General features: G+C 48.4%; 1 protein-coding gene, 1 long non-coding RNA gene and 4 other non-coding genes across 7 annotated transcripts; 3 read left to right on the top strand and 3 right to left on the bottom strand.

The window, feature by feature from the left end:
* Window positions 1-2,131: 2,131 nt before the first annotated feature.
* Gtpbp6 (GTP binding protein 6 (putative)) lies at window positions 2,132-6,230 on the top strand. 2 transcript variants are annotated; one of them, XM_040747059.1, is made up of 11 exons: window positions 2,132-2,734; window positions 2,890-2,906; window positions 3,297-3,435; window positions 3,632-3,698; window positions 3,862-3,992; window positions 4,217-4,287; window positions 4,845-5,003; window positions 5,182-5,390; window positions 5,529-5,677; window positions 5,793-5,945; window positions 6,050-6,230. In XM_040747059.1, the coding sequence occupies exons 1-11, from the start codon at window positions 2,442-2,444 to the stop codon at window positions 6,171-6,173; spliced, it is 1,512 nt and encodes a 503-aa protein (XP_040602993.1). In that variant the 5' UTR covers window positions 2,132-2,441; the 3' UTR covers window positions 6,174-6,230. The 2 variants fall into 2 exon arrangements, with proteins under 2 accessions (XP_040602993.1, XP_040602999.1); XM_040747065.1 differs by lacking the exon at window positions 2,890-2,906 and having other exon boundaries at window positions 2,134-2,748.
* A 2,790-nt stretch (window positions 6,231-9,020) lies between these two features.
* Trnaf-gaa lies at window positions 9,021-9,093 on the bottom strand. The gene has a single exon. It is a non-coding gene; the product is annotated as a tRNA-Phe (tRNA).
* A 1,934-nt stretch (window positions 9,094-11,027) lies between these two features.
* LOC110340438 lies at window positions 11,028-24,150 on the top strand. The gene is made up of 3 exons (XR_002382258.2): window positions 11,028-11,349; window positions 11,553-11,776; window positions 24,011-24,150. It is a non-coding gene; the product is annotated as an uncharacterized LOC110340438 (long non-coding RNA).
* Window positions 11,894-11,966, bottom strand: Trnak-uuu. Its single transcript has one exon. It is a non-coding gene; the product is annotated as a tRNA-Lys (tRNA).
* Trnaf-gaa lies at window positions 16,004-16,076 on the bottom strand. The gene has a single exon. It is a non-coding gene; the product is annotated as a tRNA-Phe (tRNA).
* On the top strand, window positions 19,330-19,402 carry Trnaf-gaa. Its single transcript has one exon. It is a non-coding gene; the product is annotated as a tRNA-Phe (tRNA).
* Window positions 24,151-25,426: the final 1,276 nt, after the last annotated feature.

Here is a 25,426-nt window from a genome sequence, read left to right on the forward strand (position 1 = left end):
TTAATCTTTCACATTCCACCTTCTATTGTTTAAACCTACGCCCTAGATAAGCCTCAGGTCTGGTTCTGGAACTTGGCAGGTAGCAGGGTGGTCACGAGTCACGTACTTTCTATGAGGGTCTTTTCTTATGAGTACCTGAGGCAGCCATACCTGGTTGATGGCCGGAGGGCCCTGACAGAAGTGCTCTGGGAGTCTAGAAGAATTTCTACTAACATACAAATTTCTCAGATCAGGGCCCCGTCTGCCCCTAGGGTGGAAGGGTAGATCTGGGAAGGCCTCTGCTGTCTGGGTCTTTTGGTCTCTGATCACTGAGTAAGGGAGCTGCTACTATCCTCAGCCCCAGCTGGGTGGCCTTAGCTAATGTGGGCCCTGGGAAGACTTAGCACGCAGGAGTACCTGTGGGAGGGGGCTTGCAGGCTCTTTTTGGGTTAGCTAATGTGGACCCTGGGAAGACTTAGCACGCAGGAGTACCTGTGGGAGGAGGCTTGCAGGCTCTTTTTGGGATTCTCCTCTGCTATAGGAACTATGAGGGAGGCCACAAGCCATGCCATGGTGAGTGTGGGGATCACTGACCTCAGACCAAGAGGAACAGTTCTGCTGAGCTGTCGGAGCTTCTGTGCCTGGGCTGGACCATGAGTCAGATGGGTTCTGTTGGTCCATGTGGTGGCCTGGGCAGTGGCCCTTCTCTGAGACTCCCTAAGTGTGGCTTCTGTGGGGAAGGGGAGGCTTTGCTTTTAGTGGGAAGTGGGAAGACAGATTGGAAAAGTGAATGTCTGGTTTCTAGAAGTTCTGAATAATGCCTCCCACTTTCAGGTTTCTCTTATAAATGTTAAATGGTTTAAAAACTGGTAGAAAGAAGTGTTTGGGATGACCCTTCAGCAGTATTTGATTACAGTGTTTTAAAATGTCTGCCACAGGAAAGTGACTGCTGAACTTGGCAAGGTATTACAGTCCTGCAGGGTTCCTGCTTCTTGGAAGAGTCTGCCAGACATTCTGCAGGACACAGAGAAAAATGACTGATAAATTGCCAATACAAGTGGACAGTTTAAAATTTCCTGCTTTGCTGAGGACTCTGCCAGACACACTAGGCCTGTAGGCTGAAGATGGATGCCCCAACATTACAGAAGAACTCTGGGTGACTGTCCAAGCAGTGAGATGTCTCGGAGTTTATATATTATCCTTCTGAGGTCTTTGATGGAGTTGAGACAGATACTTATGGTTATGGTTTTCCTTATGATAAAAGATAAGTTACAAGCCGGGCGTTGGTGGCGCACGCCTTTAATCCCAGCACTCAGGAGGCTGAGGCAGGTGGATCTCTGTGAGTTCGAGGCCAGCCTGGTCTACAGAGCTAGTTCAAGGATGGCCAAGGCTACACAATAAACTGTTTTTAAAAACAAAACAAGAACCATCGGAGTTCTACTAGAGTCAGAAGGGCAATTCAGTGAATACTGAACACACCATTTATTCTTCAATATTTTTATATACTCCAACCAAAAGGGGGAAAATGGCAAAAGACTTTTTAAATCACATACAAGGAACAGACTTCCTTAATTCTCCAAACACTGGTAAAAATGCCTTAGACAAATCTCTTGTTATCTGTCCTTGAGGGTTGAGTAACCACACCTCAGAGCAAGTCTCTTGTTATTTAGATAAGCCTCTGAGCGTGAGACCCTCATACACATACACACACCACACTTACACACCCATACACATCCCTTCGCCTGTGGCGACTGCACTGGTATCCCATGATCTACACATACTGGAGCCCAGTGAGCGACATCACAGCCCCCGGCTGTCCATGCAGTGTCCACGTTGGCCCCCAGGAGACAGCCCAGGGCTCCTTCCTCAAGCTCCAGTGGAGTCTCAGGAACTGCATCTGACACCCTGATGATCCCAACCAAGGTTCAGGTTTCTAATTCAGGGGCCTCGGGTCACCAGGAAATGCCCACTTGTCACCAGCAGTCACGGGGTAACTGTGTGCTCAGAGGTGCCAGAGACTCATCGCTGCTGTAGGTGGGGTGGGGGTGATGGTGACTGGGGTATGGGTGACAGGTGTGATGACCCCGGGTGTGCAGGTGACAGCTATAATGACCCCAGTGTAGTGAAGTGACTCCATATGGTGACCCGCACTCTAGCATAAAGGAGCCTCGTGACTTTCCGCCCAGACCCCGCCCACTCCAGGAGCTAACCAGGCCGAGCTGTGCCTGCCACTCGCTCCTGTGGGAACCTGCTCGCCTGAGACCTTCCAGCACTTTCCTGGAGTCCCCAGTTCCTTCTACCCTCCCCTCTACCCGCCAGCGGGACTCGAACAGTGCCCAGGCTGGGACTCCATCGCTCGCCAATCAGGAGCCGGACCTCAGAAACAGACGCAGGAAGCATCGCTGTCCCCGCCCCCAAGCCCCGCTCCTCCCTTCCCCGCCCCCCTAGCGCGCGCTCGCAGCATGTTCTCCATGCGCGCCGTTGTCCTCCCGGGCCTCCGGCTCCTACTCCGCGGCCTTGCTGCCCGGAGCTCCGCGCCGCCCCCGCAATGGCCGGTCCGAGCGGTCATCGCCGACATCCGGGTCCTCGGGAGTCGGGGCCTAGGCTCGTACGACCGGGGCCGGACGAGCGGTGCCGAGGGGAAGGGGGAGGAGCCCGAGGAGGAGGAGCTGCTGAGCGCGGAGCCCCTGCTGCCCACCGCCTCCCAGCGCGTGTGCGTCCTGCATCCTGACGTCAAGGGCCGGCCCGGAAGGACGCCGCGGCACACAGGTACCGGAAGGACAAGGGCGGGGTCGGAGGGGTCGTCCTGGAGGGGTAGGAAGGCGGAACACGCGTCACCCACCGGAAGGCAAGGGCAGGAACGAGCGCGGACTCCGGAAGAGGAGGGGACCCTCCCACAGGGGCGTGGAGCGAGTTGACCAGAAGAGGCGGGACACTAGGGTGGAAGTGCGTACTGAAGCCGGAAGGGAGGCGTTGTGGGCTTGACGGGGACAAGCTGATTGGGCAGGGCCGAGGCGGAGCCACGGAAAAGGAAGGTGGTGGAGAAGCCAGGGAAGGTGAAACTGACGTGCATCGGGAAGGGGGCGGAGTTTGGGCGTTGGCCTGGGGCGGTATCCTGGTGGGCATGGGCGGGGCCTGGGTGGCGGTGGGGCGGGGCTTGGTTAGGTAGGCGCGGAGTCTAGGTGAGCATGGGGCGGGGTCTGGGTAACTGGGTTTCTTCCTGGCACTCTTCCCGCTGCTGCAGCCTCCGCGATGTTCCAGGGTCTGTGCGAGGCGCGGCCTCTGGCAGACGCCGTCTGTACTCTCTTATCTCTTAGAGTTGCAGGTGGCGGAGGCCGCCGCGCTGGTGCAGGCTCTGCACGGCTGGTCGGTGGTGCGGACTCTGGTGGTGCCCACCAGAGTCCCCGACAGCAGGCTTGTCTTCGGCAAGGGCAACTTCCAAGACCTGACAGGTAAGTCGCACCACCCTCTCCGGCCCTACCCTATGGACAGCAGAGCCCTGATCAAACCCCGTGTGCGCGCAATCCTGTGTATGTGAGGCTGTCTGTGTGGGTGTGCTTCCCTCTGCACATGTGTGTAGTCCTCTATGTGTAGAATGGGCAGCCCCGGCACAGCCTGCCTCTCACAGAACTTTGTCTCCCCACCAGAGAAGATCAGGGGGGTGTCCAGACATCACGTCTGTCTTCCTGAACGTGGAGAGGATGGCTGCACCAACTAAGGTACAGCAACAGCATGGGCGAGGACGGTGTTGACACCATGCCCGAGACTACAGCAGGTGGTCGGCTGTGAGAACACGGAGTCGCGGGGCCTCACCACCCCTTCCTCTGAGCTCGGCTGCAGGCCTCAGGGCCCCTGACTCCCCATATGCCGGCCTCTCTGTAGAAGGAACTCGAGGCCGCCTGGGGCGTGGAGGTGTTTGACAGATTCACCATCGTCCTGCACATCTTCCGCTGTAATGCCCGCACCAAGGAGGCCAGGCTGCAGTTGGCACTGGCTGAAATCCCCCTCCTCAGGTGGGTCACCCCCACCCTCACATGCCTTAGTCTTTATTGAGGTGAGCATAGGACAGGTGGTGCGTCTGGATCTCCACAGACTCGCTGCTGTAGTGTCCAGTGTCCCTTCCCATACAGAGACCCCAGTCCTGCACCCCCCCTGGCCCTGGAAGCCCTGGGAGGGCTGCCTCTGGCCAGCAGAGACCATAGTGCCGACCGCCGCTAAGCGTGTGTTTCAATCCCAGGTCTACCTTGAGCAGACGTTCTGCCTGGCCGAACCATGAGGGAAGGGGTTCCCGGTACATCATGGGGTCAGGTAAGGGTGCCACACGGTGTCCCATCGGTGGAGGTGGGGAACACTGGTCACTCGGTGTGCTGACCGTGATGGGCAGTTGTGCTGCCCTGTGCTGACCGTGATTATCAGTGATGACCTACTGTGCGTGGACTGACCTGCCAGTCACTGGAGTGTATCTTCTGGTCAGTCACAGGCTCTGCTTATGCGATGATGTGTGAGTGGATAGCCTACTGTGCGCAGACTGACTTGCTAGTCACTGTGTGCACATCCTGGACTGTAGCGGGCAGGCGTACTGACCTCTGGAAGAGCTGGCCACCCTCTTGTTTCTAGCACAGGAGTTGCGAGTGGGTTAGGTGTTGGTGTGTGAATGACTGCTGTGATCCCAAGTGGGAGGATCCAGTGACCTACCAGTGGGTCCATCCGCTGAGCCAGGAGAGTCATGCTGCCCGCCAATCAGTGCGTGGCCTGGTTTGGGGACCATGGGGAGGCCCTTGAGAACGTAGCACTGACAGCCACAGGACCCCCGGGAGCACCCCATCCCTAGCTTCTCCACAGCCATCGCATATCCGTGTCCACAGGGAAGTCGTTCACGGAACTGCGGCACCAGGCGCTGAAGGAGAAGGAAGCAAAAATCAGGCGAGCCCTGGAGCGCTTGCGGGACAAGCGGAGCCTGCTGCGGAGGCAGCGCACGCAGCGAGAGTTCCCCATAGTATCTGTGGTCGGCTACACCAACTGCGGTGAGGGTCCCCGGGGTGCAGCACCGCATCTCAGGAGGGCACGCAGGGGCAGGTCCCTGAGATGCAACACCACCTCTCAGCACAGGGCGTGCGTGGGAGGGTCCTCGGGGACCCCAGTCTCACCACAAGGCAGCACTCCTCATCTCAACACAGGGTACACGTGCATCCCTTCCCCCAGGGAAAACCACGCTCATCAAGGCCCTGACGGGTGAGGCTGCCATGCGGCCGTGTGACCAGCTGTTCGCAACCCTGGACGTCACAGCGCATGAGGGGTTGCTGCCATCGCGCATACCTGTCCTGTACGTGGACACTATCGGCTTCCTGTCTCAGCTGCCACACAGCCTGATACAATCCTTCTCCGCCACGCTGGAGGACGTGGCACATTCGGTGCGCATCTGCATGGGCTGGGTGATCTCGGGGACAGGTCACTTGTGTGGGCATGTTTATCAAGAAGTGGGTACTTCCAGTCCCCAGACCGCCCGTCCCCCACTAGTGCCTGGGGCTGACCGCTCGTCCTGCATGCAGGATGTCATCATGCACGTGAGGGATATGAGTCACCCCAACACGGAGCAGCAGAAGACCAGCGTCCTGTCTACACTGCAGGGTCTGCAGCTGCCCTCCGCTCTCCTGGATTCCATGTTGGAAGTTCACAACAAGGTGGACCTGGTTCCTGGGTGAGTGGGAGGGGAGAGCTCACTGCAAACTGCGTATGCGTGTCTGCGAGTGTCTACACTGCAGGTGTCTACATAATCCCACCATTCCCTGGCCCACTGAGTCCCTCGCACACAGGTATAGGTCCCCGGGCCCAGGTGTCCTGGCTGTGTCAGCACTCCTGGGGCGTGGGCTGGACGAGCTGAAGGCAGCGCTGGAGGAGTCGGTGCTGCGGGCCACGGGCAGGCAGGTCCTCACCCTCTGCGTGCAGCTCGGGGGACCCCAGCTCAGGTGAGTCCTGGAGCACCTGCACGGTGTGCATACGTGCTGCGTGGCCCCCTGTCTCTCGGCACGCTTCCTGGCAGGTGCCACACTGACGGCTGCTCTCCCCGCAGCTGGCTGTACAAGGAGGCCACCGTGCATCAGATACAGGAGCTGCCCGAAACTGGTGCTGCCCACGTGACCGTCATCATCAGTCGGGCCGCCTATGGCAGGTTCCGGAAGCTGTTCCCTGGCTGACAACCGATAGTCCCTCCCAGATTGGCTAGCAGCTCATTAAAGCGGGTTTGCACTCTCCCCTCAGCATGGCTGTGTGGAGGGTCCGTGTCACTGGGGGAAGTGGGCGGGGAGAGTCACTAAGGGGAGGAGGACAGATACACGTGAGGTCGCATCCCCCACCCCAGTCGGGCCCCTGAACCATACGACAGGGACACAGTTCCATTTTCTCAGCTCCGGACTTCAGCTTCGCTGCAGGCTGGGATGGAGGGTAGGGTGTCTAACCTCGGGGGACACCCTTTAACTCTCTGACCTGAGAAAATGCGCTAATGCTGAGGTCACACGGTCAGGTGTGAGTCAGGTGTGGGGATGGTGGATTCCCAGCCAGCAGCGGATGCGAAGCCGTGGGTAGTGTTTGTGGCTCAGTACTCGGGGTGCTTGCTGCCTTTAGAGTGCTCACCTTGCATGCACCGCACCAACCAGGTAGGGTGGTACTTCCTGTGGAAACTGAGGCAGGAGAAAACAGCCCAAGGCTCTCACCCGCATCTCCCCAATGAGAGTCAAGCCTGGGCTACGGGAGATGCTGCACAAACACACTGTCGCAGGCACAGTTGGCTTCAGAAGATTTTAATTAATGGAGGCGCTGATCACGGGTGATGCAACCTAAGCAACACCTGAGCAACAGGTCACATGACCCCGTAGACGCTGGGGGGGTGGTGTGGGACATTGGAACTTCAGTATGCGAGGGGCAAGGGTGGGGGTGGCGTCCTGATGACCGGAAATGACCAGCAGGCTGCTTCGCAAGCTCTGGGAGTTCGAACCCTGCACCCGCTAGTGTGACTTGGACTGGCTCGCCAGGGCCTCGGCCCTTCACAGGGGACAACAGGACATTGCCCATGTTTCCAGGAGATACATGACATCCTTTAACTCTGATACCCGTAACTCTCACATCTGTTACCTTGACCTCATACTGAACCCCGCACCTTGGGTCCCTGTGGGGACAGGTCGGTCAGGGCCACAGCAGCTTACGGTGGCGTCCAGTGATGTCACTCACCAAGTTCCACGCGATGATGTTGGTGCAGCGGGAGCCCGGCCCTGGCTGCTGCTCTCACTCATGCTCTCGGGGTCAGGAGGTTGGACAATGTCATCTTCTCTAGGTACCCGGATGGGTACTCCACGTTCTCAGTGAGGTTGGTGCCTGCCACGAACAGGCCACCTGGGAGGGAGAGGTGGTGTGATGCAAGGGGTCCACATCACAGCAGGTGAGACTGACAGGATGGCGTCCCTAGGGAAGTCCACCACCCTGTCTCACAGTGACGTCAGTGCCTGCCCACTCCCAGACTGACAGGTGACATTCACACATGATTGACAGGTGATGTCCCCATAGACTGCCCCCCATCCCCACCTGACTGACAGGTGACATCTTCACAGACCACCCTAGGCTGTATCCTGCGTGGCACTTGGGCGATTGCAGCTCTTCATGGTCTCCAGGTAACACAGCAGCCCTGCGATTTCACCTTGTCCCCGACCAGTAGGAGATTCCAGGCCACAGCTCTGCATGGCGACCCACGAGGCCCTCCATGGGGCACCTGCTTGCCCCGGGGCCCACAGCTGCCTTAGCATGGGGATGTCCTTAAAGAGGCCGCTTGAAGCTGCAGACCAGGTGGCGCCGGGTCCACACCCCGAGCGGCCACGTGCCCACACCCCTCCACATCCCACGCAGACACGGCATGTCCCCGAAGATGTTCTTGATGCAGCCCTCGAGGTATTTATGCAGCTCGTCCGTCATCCCCTTGAAATTCAGGGGTCAGGATGACGACCTCACAGGGGTGCGACTCCAGTCACTCGGAGATCTCTGTGAGGGTGTCCTGGAGACATCACGGGAACACGTCTCAGAGCCTGGCGGACTAGGATCCCTTTCCACCTAGTCCCTCCTGTCCCCCGCCCTGCCCTAACTGAGTTCAGACTTCATGTGACTGACTTTTGCTTGGAAAATGCTTGTAACATAGCATTGTGTTCAATTTTTGTATTCAAGACATCGATAAGTATATAACTAAAAACACTGCACATCATTCCTGCTGTTACGAAGAAAGAGCACTGATATCTCTTATTAAAGGTGAAACATGGAAACCAGGGTACCAAAATTGTATTTCTGATGAAGACACACATATATAGTCTCCAGCTAGGAACGTGTTCTTAGCCAGATTCCCTGTGCTCTCTGATTCCCTGTACTCTTGGCTGTGGTGGTAAATGCTTCCAGGACAGTCGTCAAGCCTGTCACTGAAACTTGCAGGCTTAGCAAAGGGACAATATGGGGTGGCAATTGGTGGAGTTCAGCTACACATACTTGTGAAAGATCATAACAGCTGGGCTCCTTGTTGACTGGGGATGTGATGTTCTCCTAGAAAAAGGGCCCGGGGAGGGTCCTGGGATCTTCACCTGAGTTTCCAGTCACTACTCCCCATAAGTCATATGCAATTTTATGTGTGGCCTCAAAGAGGAGTTAGAGTATACAGCTGGAAGAGACTGGTTGGTGGAGGGGGCTCCACATACACGGCCATGGGGAAGCCATCATCCATGCTGGGTTCAAACTGGAGGCTTCTTTAGGGTCGCCCACGCTCCTGCCCATAACCCCTCATCCATGGTCTGTAAATAATCCTAATAAACTCATTGCTTCCAAGGGATGAACTTTGATGTAATCAATTTCCGGTTTGTCACTGGCACTTTAGGAGGAGAGGAAGTAGACCTTGAGGGCTAAAGAGAAAGGGCAGCCACCCCTTGCTTGTTTTGTGCCTTATATTCCCGGAGATTACTGTACTGGAATTGGGAAGGAACCAGCCCCAGAGACAGAATACCAACAAAACATACCCTTGCTGAAACCCGGGATCGAACCAGGGACCTTTAGATCTTCAGTCTAACGCTCTCCCAACTGAGCTATTTCAGCAATGGTATGGGAAGTCTTCTACCTGGTGCAGGAGAAATTTAAAGGAAAAAGAAACTCCGGTGACTTCGCCTCTATCTTTTGATTTTCTAATTTCACTTTTAGAGATGTATGATCTCTACTTCTGCCGTTTTAAGAACAATGAGAAAACAGCCTGGTCTACAGAGCGAGTTCCAGGACAGCCTCCAAAGCCACAGAGAAACCCTGTCTCGAAAAACCAAAAAAAAAAAAAAAAAGAACAATGAGAAAATTAATTCCTACCAGGGCGTGTACTGCTGAGACCCTGGACCGGTAACCATCACATTTAATTCATAAGGTTTCTCTACCCCTATTCAGGGTCCCAAAGAGACAGGAACTACCTGGTGTAGATGACTTGGCCTGAAGATCCCATTCAACCCTCAGGTCTGCTGGAAGGTCTATGCGATCATAATTCTTAAACGGGGTAACCAGTTTGTCCTCAGCCATCCAGATCTGTCCAACGCCTGAAAGGTCAGGGTCGAGACAGACTTCAGTGTTTAGTCTGTCTCCTTTTGTCGAAGGGCGCATGCAAACCATAGCTGAAAGCAGGAAGCAGTGTTCTGCACCAGCCTGTCCTGAGAAGGATGGGAGCGAAGAGCGGAGAGTTACAGCTGCCCAGCGTGAACTAGTTTGCACTTTCCAATGGTGTCCCTGAGGAAGAGAGGTCTGGGTATTTGCTGTTTCTCTCCTTAGGATGCCTTCTCAGTCTCAAGGTTCACGATCCGCTAGGATTTCTTTGTTGTAGAATATTAGTTAAAGATGTGTTACATTTGTTTATGCTGTGGAACATTTGTTTTAATGATACAAAGATGTGTTGCTTTCTTGTGTTTGTGTTACTTTGCCTGTCTAAAACACCTGATGGTCCAATATAGATCTGAACAATGGCTAGGCAGGAGCAAGGATAGGTGGGGCTGACAGGCAGAGAGAATAAATAGAAGGAGAAATCAGGAAAAAGCAAGAGACATCAAGGAGTGAGAAAAGAAGGGGGCCAGCCAGCCATAAAGTAAGAGGGAAATAAGGTATACAAAAGAAAAGGAAAAAGCCATAGAGTAAGAGTGAAATAAGGTATACAGAAGAAAAGGAAAAAGCCATAGAGTAAGAGTGAAATAAGGTATACAGAAGAAAAGGAAAAAAGCCATAGGGTAAGAGTGAAATAAGGTATACAGAAGAAAAGGAAAAAAGCCATAGGGTAAGAGTGAAATAAGGTATACAGAAGAAAAGGAAAAAGCCCAGAGGCAAAAAGATAGACAGGATAATTTAAGAAAAGCTGGCTAGAAACAAACCAAGCTATGTCAGGCATTCATAAATAAGAATAAGCCTCCATGTGTGTGATTTATTTGGGAGCTAGGTGGTGGGTCCCCCAAAGAGCCAACGAGTAAAAAGCAAAGAGCAGACTTTGTATAAATTGTATTGGATGTGTGCTTTGACAACTTCATACATACAGGAACTGTTCTGATTTACTGTAACCCCACCCTGTCTAGTCTCCCAGGCAGTCCCACTATTAGTCTTTCACCCACATTCATGTTTTCCATCTGTTGTTTTGTGTTTGGGTTGAGTTTCAGTTTTTGACTCCCACTGACTCTGTGCGACCACGGATGTGGAACAATCCTTCACAGATTAGTGGGCGCCTCGGTGGGTACACAACTGAAGATAATGAATGATGGTGATTTTTCCAAAATCTCACCCCGCTGTCCACTTTTCTTTGGATGAGTGACCACTGTTGTCCCTTTAACAAATATCAACCAAGGCCCGCGGCTATGGGCCTATGATTTTAGGCGTATTGTGTACATGTTTGTTTGTTTTTTTTAAACGATTCCTTACTCATCTCAACACACGTTTTCTTATTTCATCCCCTGATTAAAAGCGCTTAGTAATTATCACATGCACCTGCTTGCCCTTAGACTCTACCAAGCCTGTGAGTGAGTTCTGGTCTGGTTTAATCTTCACAGGTTTATGAGATGGAAGCCAAGATAATGATTCCTTTACTTCTGAGAAGGCTGTTTTTAGTGAGGAATAGGAGGTCGTCGTGAAGTCTGTGTGGACCCTGCGTGAAGCGTCGCTGTGAGGAGGGTGAAGACCCTGCTTCACATTCCAGTTCCACCTCCATCTTTGTTTGCCCTTTTTCGCTTATCGGGACATTCTAGGATTTTCGAGGGCATCTGACTTAACTCCCCATCCAGTAGAGGAGGTCTGCTTCATTCTGTGGCCCGCCTGAATCAAGGAAGACTCAATCTGTGTCAAGTAAGGAGTGTCTTCTCCCAGGGAAAATTGCTTCACCTCGGGGAACTTGCACCTTTTGTGTTTACCAGCCAATTTCTTAAAATCCTGCAAGAATATGGATGAGAGTGTACGAATTTGTCGTGAGTGTGCGCTGACTGTTTTGGTTTGTCCCAGCCCTTGAAAGTGCATTCTCCCATACGATGCCCACTTTCTCCCACTAACAGGAATCTCTACCGCGGCTTCAACATCTTGTGGTAATCATGGGCGCCCTTCGGGACAGGGGAAGTTTGACCTGGTGTGAAGAGGAAAGCTGCTCTTCGTGGGGTTTCGGTTCCCAGAAAAGCACCTTTTCCTGAGAGCAGGGTGGGACCGTGCAGGGAAACCTGAGCATGCCCAAGGACGGCCGGGAAAATACGGTTGCAAGTGTGTCTCTCGAACACGGAACGTGGTGAGCCATTAGGAATGTGGTGTGCTCCCAGGATTTTAACATTCCTTTCCCTAAATGAGATGATGTCTAATGTCCTAAAACGAGTAGGATGAATACCTTTTTAAAAGAAAACGGTTGCGCCCGAACAGGGACTTGAACCCTGGACCCTCAGATTAAAAGTCTGATGCTCTACCGATTGAGCTATCCGGGCTCACAGAAAAGAAGGTCAATTCGGTGTTTGAAGACTCTTACTGCTTGTTCTGCGCTACACTATTATATAATTACTAGGCCCTTTTTTTGTGCCTAATACAATTCCGGGCACAAATCACGTGAGAGCAAGGAAAGGAAAATGGATTATGAAGTGGAATGATGCTATTACTTGCCATCTGGATACAGATGTACAAGCACGCCCCACTTCTCTTAGACCCTTATTCCCTTAACCGTGAACACCGAGTTCTGCAAAAGTGTGCGAGCAGAAGCCGCCCGCTAACAATTGCCACACTTCGTGTTTCTGCCCCAGAGCGAACAGGCTATAAAACCAGAGGTTACTACCATCAGGCTGCCCATTCTTCCAATATACGACTTGCAATCCCCTCCTCCCCATCCTGGGTGCCCAGCTCAAAAAACACAAGCCGAAACCCAGTAGCCGAAGAGAGCTGCCCTGGCATATCAGGAGTCAGAGTAAGCCCTCCCAACCTGCCTCCGTCCCAGGGCCGGCCTTGAGCACGCGCAGCTCCAAACACCCCATCCTCTCTGATGCTACAGTATTTCATTTTTATAGCAGATCCTGCCACAACCTTTCAGTCCTCTGGGCCTTTGCTGGTAGGTGCTCTTCCCTCGCACCTCCCCTCCCCCTTCTGTTCATTTCTTATCCCCAAGAACCTGGGAAGGCCGAAGAACAATCCCTGTTATGCTGAGTTCTCGGATGACATTCTAAAGGAAAAAGCAAGAGAAAAATAAGCAAGTGTATAAACACGTGCATTTCACAGAGACACGAAAAAGATACTCAGGGAATGGGTGATTCTTCAAGAAGTGGCCCAAAGTTCCTGTTTATATAGTACCTTCAACAAGAAAAACTAATAATAATAATAATAATAATAATAAAATATTTTCGGATGAATGGCAAGATAAAGAAAAAAGACCTTGTGTCTCTAGAGCAACAAATTGTGGGAAAGTAAATATATAGGAAATTAACAGCAGATAAAGATAGTTAAGGAAGTCTGTTGTGTAGATTCCTCTGATGCCATCTGCAAGCCGATACTAATTTTAAAATATTTTCAGTTGACCAACCTTTGTCCTTCGAGATCGAGCGGGGAGAAGGGAAATCTTTGTGCATGTATGCCCTGCTTCTATGGGATTAGAGAAAACGTAGAGTTTTTCATTGTATTGGCTTCTTAATTTCCTATGACTCAAACTTGAAGCCAAAGTGGTATGTTGGCCTGGGCATGATCTCCTCCCTATTACACACTGGAGAATGTAGTTGAAGTGCCACCTTCTCTGGGGCGACCCCTGTAACCAGCTGGCAAAGCGTCATCCTGCAGAGTGGGTGGATAAAGGCATCTGAAGTATGCCTTGTACGTTGAGTGAGGTTATTCAGCCATCTTCTTTATGCTTCTTGCTTGAATCACAAGTGCTGCTGCTCACAGTGCCCTCCCTCCACTTCTGGCTGAAACCTGGACAGGGCCAAAAGGGCAGCAGTTCCTAGACGTGTGTGATCCTCCTTTTTCTTGAAGATCCCAGCTGTCCCCTTACCTGTGTACAAGAGATGCTGGAGCAAGCTGTCCGGTGGCTCCGGAGAAACAGAACTGATTGGATACTGTTAGAGGCAGAGATGTTTTAAGAACTTAGTTCGCTCAGCTAGGCCTTGGTCAGAGAAGCTTCTTTTTGCAGTGGACAGCAGTCAATGGGGGAGATGTAGAACTTGACACAGTGCTGAGAAGAGACTGTGACTGCTCAGCTAAACAGGACATCTATGTCAGTCACCACCACCACTTAGAGCACATTGCAAAAGAGACAGACAGAATGTAAGAGTCACAGGCTGAGGAGGCGTGTTGTGGGATCTTTTGAGCCTGATCTGGCTGCCAAGCTCATGAATTCACTGAAGCAGTGGTTACCTACTCAAGACCTGCACAAAATCAAGCCAGCCCAAATCCTTTAATAGATAGGTAGATGATGTCCAGGCCCCACACCATACTGAAGTTATTGGCTGTGAATAGTGGCTAGAGGAGGAATCAAACCTCATTGAGGGCGTGACGACTGGGAGGTTTCCCATGCTCCGGTACGTGGCCCCCACACCCATACTCATCACCCACTGGACTTAGTGGGAAAGAAAAAGACAGGAAGAAAAGAAAGAAAAGTAGGGAGGGGTGTGGAGGGATATGAATGGAGTTGGAAGGAGAAAGTGAGAAATAGATGTGATTGTATTTCATTGTATGAATATATGCTATACTCAAAAATTAAAAAAAATTAAAAGCCTGTAGGGAAGGCTGACAGACTAAATATCTGTGAGAGCTTTGATGTGATGAGGCAGCCTTGGTCAGGGCAGGGCAGTCGGCCAGAAATTCAGACAGGTCTCCTACGTCCACGTTTTTTAGAATTCCTTTCTCATTAGAAATTCATCTTTGCTCTTAAGGGTTTCAAATGGTTGCATGGAGGAAACTATATTATGGAGAATAATTGGCCTTGTTCAAAGTCTACTGATTTGAATATTACTTATAGCTTTTTGTTTTTTAAAGTTACATTTATTTATCTGTGTATTTGGGGGAAGCATGCACACTTACCACAGTGCCTATAGGAAGGTCAGAGGACTGTTTTCAGGAAGCAGTTCTCTCCTTCCGCCAACTAGATCCTGGGAAATGAATTCAGATCATCAGGCTTGGCCACAGCACCTTTATACATACTTGCATACATACATACACACATACACACACACTCAACAATAACATCTAGATTGGTGTACAACCAAGCACTGTTGTCCAACTTGACACATAAAATTACTCATAGCTCAAGCCATCATTTAAAGGTGGGACTGTCCAGTTTATTAGATGACCATTTTGCTTTGTTCTGGTCATCATTAGAGATTCAAGAGTCTCTGAGCAAAACACATCTTTCCTCCCAAGAACCGAATGATTTGGTGGGTGAAGCCCCGTATCATCTAACCTCTTGGCAATTAACAGAAGAAGAGCAAGCGTAGGTTTGCAGAGAGTTGCTGGGTTTGGTGGTGGTGGTGGTGGTGGTGGTTTTACCATACTATGTGGTCTTAGACTGTGAGACTTGGATCTCATTTTCTTCTGCCCATGGTTAAGCCTGGCGCCTGGCTACACGGAAGGCTTTATTTATCCCACGGACCACTGCTCCATTGCGTTCTCCAATGGTTGGCTCATCACCCTAGCACATTTTAGGTTTGTTTGTTGGTTTGTATTAGAATCCTAGAATCCAGTCCAAAGCTTTCAGAATCTCCGAAAACCTGGGCACATGTGGGGAATGTGGGGAGGGGGAGGGGGGGCTGGAGGTGTGAGCCAATCAGCTCAAAGATGTAGATGTACTTGTAAAACCTGTGAAACAGTGAGGCTCAGTATAGTTCTCCCTCTTAAATTCAGTCTATCTTGAGTGCTTGGCGTCTGGCTACCTTTGCTGGGACACAAGGTGAATGAGCATTGAAGTCGGACGTAAGGAGGTTATATAATGTAGCAAATGAAAATACAGTGCATTCAGTTACATTACACCGGAATTCCACGGAAACAACGACTTTTGCTTTGAATGCTCCGTGCAAAATTTGGGACAGTGGTTATTCTAAAGAGTTGTGTCTTTGAAATTCATATTTATTTAGGTATGCTGTATTTGGCCTGATAATGCTAGTGTGGATCCATACTGGAAAAGGATTCCTTCATTCCCCGCATCCATCCACTTGTCTGCGGGTCCTGGTTATTTTTACCCCAGGTGGACTAACCCGATGCTAGATTGGGACCTGGGCTTCAGAACCCTCGGACTGTAGGATGGATCCCACCCCAAGCCCAGACTGATCCAGAGTCCCAAATCTCGCAGTTGGCAGGCACCATATAGGAAACCCGAAAGAATGGTGATGTCATCAAGAAGTGAGGGGCGCCTCAGTTGAGTACAGGACAGGGCACACTAACAATATACAAAAGTGGAGACAGGAACACAACAAATCCTCACAGAAGGAGTAAATCAATCGCTAGTGATTTGCTAAACGTGAACGCTAGCCCAGGTGGTGCGTAGTAAAATCACTGCCGAAACCCGGGATCGAACCAGGGACCTTTAGATCTTCAGTCTAACGCTCTCCCAACTGAGCTATTTCGGCGGTGCTTGTGAGTGCTTTTTTAACCTCTACAATTATAACTAAGAAGCATCGTTTTGCGCCACTAAGTCAGGCAAGTTTAGCTAAAGGCTAGATATTGACAAATGTTACAAAGGCGATGACGCAAGGGCTTTGTTTATTATCTGGGATCGATTACATCTCAAGCGATTTTTAAAATTGTCCTGCGCCGGTCGTTGGTGGCTCACGCCTTTAATCCCAGCACTCGGGAGGCAGAGGCAGGCGGATCTCTGTGAGTTCGAGACCAGCCTGGTCTACAGAGATAGTTCCAGGACAGCCTCCAAAACGATACAGAGAAACCCTGTCTCGAAAAACCAAAAATAAATAAAAAAATAAATAAAATTGCCCTGCAATTTGCTTCTCTGTATTAAAAGCATTTAATGGTTTGTTGTAATTGTTGTGGATGCTGGGGTTTGAGACACGGTCTCTCTGTGGAGCCCTGGCTGTCCTGGAACTGACTCTTTGGACCAGGCTAATGGTTTTTTTTCTTTTTCTTTTTTCTTTTTTAGTTAAATTCAAAGAATATTTTAAAGTAATGAGGATTGAACCTAGGGCCTCATGAATGCTACCTGGTGCTCTAACACTGAGCTACAGCCCCAATCCAGTTCATGAATTTTTGAGGTTGTAATTCTCATAAAAGTTACAATAGCCTGATTTATCAATGCACAGCATTGCCTGTATGGGTCAAACACAAGCTAATCAGATCACCCATCTCCCAGATTTCATGGTATAAAACAACATTGCAAGGGTTATAGACACATAAACTAATATTTTTGAGGCAAGCAAATTTTGTAAGGCCAACACCTAACCTTTATTTTCATTTAGTTTTGTTTTGTGAGAGTCAAAGTTACATTTGAATCACTTTGCCCAAGAGATCCATGAAACAAGAATGCCTCTGATCTGCAAGTCCCTTGCTCAAGGATAGATAGTTCCTGAAATGATGGAAGCTTTGTTTATGGGAGATAACAAGCCACATGCTTTCACTCCCCTAAACAAGTTTGTTTGACCCATCTGCACCTATGTGCTTGGTCACGTGTGAGGGAGGTTCACAGGCAGTAAGTATGTCAGGATGTATGTATGTATGTTTGCCGCCACTTGGTTGTAGGCTGGCTGTACATCAGGATGTATGCTTGCTCCTGATGAAAAATGTAATGAATTACATTTTCCTTCTTAAGCCACTGTAAACTGTGAATCTGAGCCATCTCCCAGGAATCTGGGTATGGACCTGGCAAGAGCCCATCCACTGGCCAGTAATTAAAGCTTGCTTCAAATTTGGCTTTAAAGTGTGGTAGTGGCCCTATTCTCAATTGGAGGAATTAACCATATCCTTTGTTGAGTTTTTGCTTTGCTTTTATAGATGCCATCAATTTGAATGTCAGAAATATTTACAAAATGTCTGGGAAAGGATGGCAAGGCTTAGAATGTGAGCTATCGATTCCCCGTAATGACTGATATACACACACCCTCGACATTTGCAAAGCCTCCACATGATGTAGACTTTTCCATGTTACCTCAATAGGAGTAATAGACACTTGAGAAATTGACTTGGCTCTGCTGGTCCCTTTCAAACTCTAAGAAATCAGCTATGGATTAATGGTATACCTAAGATGTTAGTTCTATCTCACCTGTCTCCCATTTCGTAGTTGTACATTCCTTGTATGTATTTAATTTAAAAGCATATTTTTTCATTGGTTTTTCTATAACTTTAGAGCCTGTCCTGGAACTCGAACTGTAGACCAGGCTGGCCACAAACTGACAGAGATCTGCCTGTCTCTGCCTCCCAAGTGCTGGGATTAAAGGCATGTGCCACCACTGCCTGTCTAAAAGTATCTTAAGTACCATAAGGCTAATTAGAATATTCCAATGTTTCATACTAAGTTGATTCATGAGAAGGGGGAACATGGGCTTATTGTAACTTGAAATGAAAAGATGACCTTGGTCTAGGATTTACAAAGACAAAGTAGTGAGTGATTTGAGATTGCCTTTTTCAAGGGAATGAGGGAAGAGCATATCTGTGGTATGGAGCTGCCACGCCTCAACTAGATGTTGTCAAGGTTTTTGCAGACCCAACATTACCTTTTTGCTTTTTCTAGGTAGTTGTTGTAGGGAAAAAACCTAAAATAATGCCCATCTAGGCAACCCTCCAGACACCTGTTGTAATTTAAAAAGTAGCTCAAGAGCATAAGACACTATGTGACAGAGCTCTTGTGAAGGTGTTTTTAATTAGGGAAATGGAAAAAAGAGGGAGGGGAGGTGGGAGACCAACCTCTAGGTACAGGAGCAGCAGAGAGAGAGAGAGAGAGAGAGAGAGAGAGAGAGAGAGAGAGAGAGAGAGAGAGAGAGAGAGAGAGGAGGTGGGCAGGGCCCTTTTAAAAGGGAATGTAGTGAATGCACACAGATGGTGCTTAGTGGCTGCAGCTCAGGATGTGTCCTGTCAGAACCCCAAGGGCAGGTCAGTACAGATGCCTGAATACTAACACCATCACCAGCAGCAGTAGCAGCAGCAGCAGCAAAGAAAGCTATATAATCAACGAGACCATTAATACAATAGGGTTTGCCTTTTATGGTTACGTTAGCCTACACAGTGCATCTGACTCTAAAATACGTGAATATCTATTAGTCATAGAGGGTTTTGTGATGGTTATCTTGATAATCAGTTTGCTTTCACTGAAAGATGCTTGCAGGGTTAGTAAGCACACTTCTGAGAGGGTCCATGAGGCTGTTTCTAGAAGAGATGAGATCATGGAGGCTTTGACTTAATCCCTGGTTTAAAAAATTGAAAGATTCAATATTTAAATAGGCAATTATGTGGTGGCAAATTATGGAAGTTGTTCCTATATGGAAGAAGTGGGTCACTTGGGGTAGGAGACAAGGGAGCATTTCTTTTTTTTTTTTTTTTTTTTTTTTTGGTTTTTCGAGACAGGGTTTCTCTGTGGCTTTGGAGGCTGTCCTGGAACTCGCTCTTGTAGACCAGGCTGGCCTGGAACTCACAGAGATCCGCCTGCCTCTGCCTCCCGAGTGCTGGGATTAAAGGCGTGAGCCACCAACGACCGGCGCAGGACAATTTTAAAAATCGCTTGAGATGTAATTGATCCCAGATAATAAACAAAGCCCTTGCGTCATCGCCTTTGTAACATTTGTCAATATCTAGCCTTTAGCTAAACTTGCCTGACTTAGTGGCGCAAAACGATGCTTCTTAGTTATAATTGTAGAGGTTATAAAAGCATTCACAAGCACCGCCGAAATAGCTCAGTTGGGAGAGCGTTAGACTGAAGATCTAAAGGTCCCTGGTTCGATCCCGGGTTTCGGCAGTGATTTTACTACACTACCTGGGCTAGCGTTCACGTCTAGCAAATCACTAGCGATTGATTTACTCCCGCCCGGCGGGAGCATTTCTGGTCTTCCTGTTACTCCGCTACATTTCCTGGTTACCTTCTCTATCATATTCCTTTGGAAGTGATGTTCTGCCTAGCATCTGGCCCAAAGTCAAGGAACCAACTAACCATGCACTAAAGCCACGGACCAAAAGGAACCCTTCATCCCCTTACTGTATTTGTCACAGCAATTGATGTGTGGCCAGCATGGGGTCTTTGGGTCCTTGAGCTGTTAAGAGACTCAAGTTAAACATACAAGAAGGGCAGAAAGTTCCCTGGGCTTGAAGCTGGAGACCACATGGTAAGGCATGCAGATGAACCCCTAGGATAAAAGTGGCTGACAGTCAACAAGGAAACTGGTTCTTTTCCGCAACAGGAAACTGAAGGCTGCCAGCAAGGATAAGTCTGGAAGGAGGCTTTCATGATGTGCTTTCTGACAAGAGCTCAACCATGTCCCCTTTATGTCTCATGAGACCCTAAACACTCCAACCATGTGGTGTGACTCCTTACCTCCAGCATTGAACTTATAAACAAGCCTGGCTTTAAGCCACCAGGCATATGGTAATTCGGTATGAAGCCGTGGAAAAGCCTATCAGCTGTATAGACTTGGGGTATGCATGACAAAAGGTCACTTAAATCCTACCCTGGCCAAGTGCTTGTCTGGGATTCAGAGCAAGTCAGTTCCTTCATAGTCATATTGTAGATATAACGGCACTAACTGTATGGTACAATTATAATATATATAATATACTATATACTAGCCTAACCCCAGTTCCTCAGTTGAATCCAAATCTCTGCAGATATATGCATACCTTATATATGTGTACAAAATTTATATGAAATTTCATTTTTTAGAATTGGCCAAATGATTTATTCTGTGGTTTGGTTTCCCTCAGTCTCCCATTCTCAGTTCTCAGACAATATAGAAGAACCATATTTAAAATGATTTCTCAAAGCAGGTCACCAGGGTACATGCCTGTAATTGCAGCATTTGGAAGGTAGGAAGAAGAAAGGATCGGAGTTCAAGGTTATCTTTGCTATATATTAAATTTTAAGGCATCCTAGACTATGTAAAAAATTGGAGGCTAGTCTGGGCCACAGTAGACCTTTTCTCAAAAAAAAGTTTTTTGATATCTCTACAAGTACCTCCAACAAAGCATATACAAAAACAAATTGTTTCTCTTTCAAAGTCCTTTCTTCTTTTAAAAACTTTTTATTTTATGTGCACTGGTGTCTTGCCTGCACGTATGTCTGTGTGAGAGTGCCAGATCCCCTGGAACTAGAGTTACTGGCAGCCATGAGCTGCCAAGTGGGTGCTAGGAATCGAACCCTGGAGCCGTGCGTTGGTGGCGCACGCCTTTAATCCCAGCACTTGGGAGGCAGAGGCAGGCACATCTCTGAGAGTTCGAGGCCAGCCTGGTCTACAAGAGCTAATTCCAGGACAGCCTCCAAAGCCACAGAGAAACCCTGTCTCTTGAAAAACCAAAAAAAAAAAAAAAAAAAAAAAAGGAATCGAACCCTGGAAGAGCAGCCAGTGTTCTTAACTGTTGAGCCATCTCTCCAGCTTCCCCAACCCTTTTTTATTTTATTTTATAGTTCCATCTGGCCTGGAACTCACTCTATATAGACCAGGCTGGCCTTGAACAACTGATCTTTGCCTTCCTAGTGCTAAGATTAAGGGTGTGAGTTGCAATGTCCCAAGTTATTTTATTTTAGTTATGTATACATGTTTATAGCTTTGTGCAGATGTGTTCATGCAAGAGTAAGTGCCTCTAGAGAACAGAGAGCATCAGATCCACTGAGCAGGAGTCTAGGCAGGGATAAGCTAGGAATGGAATTCTGGTCCTCTGCAACAGCAGTACAGACTCCTAACCACTGAGCTGTTTCTCCAGTCTCAAAATTCATATTATCATCTGTCTCTGTTAGGGTTGGTATTGCTGTGATGAGATATGACCAAAAGCAAGTTGGAGAGGAAAGGGTTTATTTGGCTTACACTTCAGCATTGTACTCTATCATTAAAGGAAGTTGGACAGGAGGAACTCAAACAGGGCAAGAACCTGGAGGCAGGAGCTGATGTAGAAGCCATGGAGGAGTTGCTTACTGGCTTGCTTTTGGAACCACCAGCCCAGGGATGACCCCACCCACAATGGGTTAGGCCCTCCTCCATCAATCACTAATTAAGAAAATGCCTGTATCTGATGGAGGCATTCCTCAACTGAGGTTCCCTCCTTTCAGATGGCTCCAGTTTGTGTGTCAAGTTGACATAAAACTAGCCAGGATGCTGGGCGTTGGTGGCCTTTAATCCCAGCACTTGGGAGGCAGAGGCAGGTGGATCTCTGTGAGTTCGAGGCCAGCCTGGTCTACAGAGCTAGTTCCAGGACAGCCTCTAAAGCCACCGAGAAACCCTGTCTCGAAAAACAAAAAAAAACAAACAAAACAAAAAAACTAGCCAGGACACCAGATCTTTCATCTAAGTTTCCCAGGGCAGTGAATTGCAAAACCTTCCCTTTCCTGTCTTCTAGTCATCATCCCACTTATAACTACCCTGCTGCCCATCTTTGAAACCCATTAAAAACAAAAGCCAAGGCTTCTAACAGTACATGAAGCATTTGGGGGAAAGGGCACACACTTCTCCAGCACCTTGCTTAGTGGTTTTTTTTTTTTAATGCTTTAGGACAGTTTTACTAGCATTTAAGAGAAACAGTACGGGATAGCTGAGAATACTAGCAGCTGCCATAAGGAGAAGTATAAGGAAAAGTCATGCCTTTTAAGCTAGGTATGGAAAGCAGGGTGTGGTGGCATACACCTTTGGTCCCAGTATTTGGGAGGTAGAAGCAGAAGGATCTCTGTGAATTTGAGACCATCTTGGTCTACATAGAGCTCCAGTAAAGTCAGTGCTACATGGGGAGACCCTGTCTCAAAAAACAAACAGCTGGGAGGCAGAGGCAAACAGACTTCTGTGCATTCAAGGCTAGTCAGGTCTACAGAGTGAGTTTCAGGATAACCATGATTGTTATACAGAGAAACCTTGTCTCAAAAACAAAACAAACAAACAAAAAACCCACAAACCAAAACAAAAGCTAGATATGTATAGAAATAGAAGTAGCTTATTAGGAAAGCAAAAAACACTCCCAGGAATGGGAGTGGGCTGGAAAGCTGAGCAAAGAGCCCCCAAGGCTAGTGAATTGTTGATCTTAAACTAGCATGCATATAGTCAATGCCAGCATGCTTGTTTGGACCTTGTTCTTCCTCTTTGTCTGTGCAACACATTTATACAACCCTTCCCCTAATGCCTACTTAACTTGCAACTCACAGCTCGAGTTCTTCTAGTTCTGGAAGCCTTCTTTGACATGCTTCTATTCACTTTCTCCCAACTCCCTACAGGCTACAGTGCCTCACACCACTGGCCAAACTTGATTACAATTGGCTGTTTACCTAATCTTTTCTTTTTTCTATTTGTGTTAGTTATCAGCTAGATAACAGACTGGGGTAAAAAGCACAGAAAATAAGGGTGAGTGAGTGAGTGAATGAATGACTAAAAACATTCCTAGCCATATCCGAAAATGAACTTGTTTTTAGTAACCTCTAAAATCACCTGGTCAAGCTCAGAGGCAGTGACCTCTACTGGCTATTTATGGAAGATGGAGTAATGTATCATGGTGCCAGGACCCAACCCCAGGCCTTGCACATACATACTCAGTGACACGCTGTACCCACAGTCCTTGAGCTCTTTAGGTTCTCCCCTTTAAAGACCCCTCACTGGGCCAATCAGCTGCTTTCCTGAATGGAACAATGAACCAGAGCAGCAGCAGTTTGAATGAGTTGGGGGACTATGGCTAGTTACCACAGGTGCTTCAGAAACCACACAAGGCTCCGGATGCTTTCAGTGGGTAAGGGACAAAAGCTGTGTGCTTTTATTATTTATTGGTTTATTATTTATTTGGTTGGGTCTCATGAGACCCAAGCTGGTCTCAAACTCAATATGTTAAGAATGAACTTGAACTACCCTCCTACCTCAATGTCCCAATAGCTAGGATTCACAGGTGTGCACAACCACATCTGGAGCATCTGAATTTTGTTTCATAAAGTGTACATCTCTAATGAAATTTTAAGATTTTTTTGTACCACTTTTGGGACTTTATTTTACTGACCCTGTAGAGCAAATTCTTGAAGTGTGTGGATCAAACAAGTGTGTGTGTGTGAATGCAATGACTTTTTATAAACAAGGGAAGAGAAGAGCCTAGGTTATCATGCCAAGATTGTCCTCTCTGCTGTAGGCTATAGAGATGAGTCTCCTTCGAGATCTGGCTAATGAGGGAGTAAGGACCTTGACCTTGGCACCATGCATAGTCCTTGTGGGAGAATCCTGGATAGTGGAGTAAAGTTCAGTGTTCGGGTGTAAGTTGTTCTCTGTTCCTTATATTATCACTGCTAGACAGCTCCAGCTCTATAGCTTGAGAGTCCTCAAAGACTTGGTCCTAATTTTTTGAATGTGGGAAGCAGTGGCTGTCATCCTACTCAGTATCAACTCTTCTTTCCCTTCAGGATGAATCTCCTCTGTGGCTTTTCAGCTGTGAAGAAATGAAGGCCCGGGAAGGCAAACATAATGAACCGTCTCTGTGATGAAAGCGTGTATTCCCACTTGAGGGACTTTAAAGGTCCATGAATGCACTGGTTTGAAATACTGCCGAGTCATAAGGTTGAATCATTTTGGACTATGACCCTTGGGATCCACATCGCAACTCATGTCATATTATTAGATCAAAGAGGGATCATTATACACTGTGGCTGCTTGATTGCCCCTAATGTAGGAAATAAATCATATAATGGTGCTCCAGATCTCGGCACAGGGAGGTTAGGCTTTGTACCTACTGCCATGGTTTCCACCTTACCAGAAGACAACAAAACTTTAGAGCAATTTAGCATTCAATCGCAATCAGGCAAATTAAACAGATAAGTGGTTTCTCAAAGAACCTGGTACAAAAACAATCGATGACAACACAGCTAGTTTTCTTGACATGAATCTGAAAAGTTCAGAGTCCTGGAGGTTGAATTTTTAGGATGTTCCTTGGGGCAGAGCCTTAAAAGAAATGGCACTAGCCTTATGAGTCTGTACAGACAGCCAAGCACTTCAGTGGCAGTATGTGACACAGCCACAAAGAGTCACATGTGAAGACTGGTTTTTTTTCTTTTCAAGACAGGGTTTCTCTGTATTGTTTTGGAGGCTGTCTTGGAACTTGCTCTGTAGACCACCACCCCACTTAAGACCGTTACTTACTCCCTAGGCAAAGAATAGCTAATAGAGGTCATAGCCACTCCCAGCTTTGAATTCCAACCCTGACTAATCAATCAGCCACGTGTGCCTGAACAGATTTAGTTTTTCTGAGTGCCTTTTTTTCCCCCATCGCCAGCATGATCTGAATAGTTTCCTCTTAAAAGTTATGTGACCCAGAGAATGAGTTCCTCTCAGCTCTCTGTACTTAGGGCTCCTCATGGGCAGGATCCTTTGGTGCATTCTCTAATGGGAACTCTTTCTCGGCCCATACCTTACTATGCTCATCCTCTCCCAGTGCCTGGACCTTGCAGAAGAAAAAGTGAAATGTTGTCATTGCTTGGAAATGGTCTTTTTGCTTTTGGGGCAGGACCTAAGTGTCTCAGGTTGGTCTGGAGCTTATAGTGTTCCTGCCTCCCCTGCTTTTGCCTACACCACCACTCCAGGCCTTCTATTTGTTTGAGATAGGCTCTCCACAAGTCACCCAGACTTGAGCTCCTGGGCTTGGGAAATTTGTCTCAGCTGATTGCTGAAGACAAGTGTGCCACTTCATTTTGAAGGTCTTTCAAACAAAGTACAACTGCTTATGGTTCCAAAGGCTGGATTTGAACCTGTACATCAAATGGCTAAGAATTTTGAGTATTGTACTTTTACTAGCTTTTTAAAAAAATTTAATTTATTTTTTTCTC

This window comes from Mesocricetus auratus, unplaced genomic scaffold (genome assembly GCF_017639785.1).
Source record: "Mesocricetus auratus isolate SY011 unplaced genomic scaffold, BCM_Maur_2.0 Super-Scaffold_4256, whole genome shotgun sequence".
Classification (NCBI taxonomy): Eukaryota; Metazoa; Chordata; class Mammalia; order Rodentia; family Cricetidae; genus Mesocricetus; species Mesocricetus auratus.

What these genes read in the sequence shown, in the direction of transcription:
- Gtpbp6 (XM_040747059.1), top strand. Translation starts at nt 2,442, where the DNA reads ATGTTCTCCATGCGCGCCGTTGTCCTCCCGGGCCTCCGGCTCCTACTC. An exon ending in TTCCAAGACCTGACAGGTAA is followed by an intron (nt 3,436 to 3,631) that starts GTCGCACCACCC and finishes CCACCAGAGAAG; the next exon opens with ATCAGGGGGGTGTCCAGACA. An exon ending in GCTGAAATCCCCCTCCTCAG is followed by an intron (nt 3,993 to 4,216) that starts GTGGGTCACCCC and finishes TTTCAATCCCAG; the next exon opens with GTCTACCTTGAGCAGACGTT.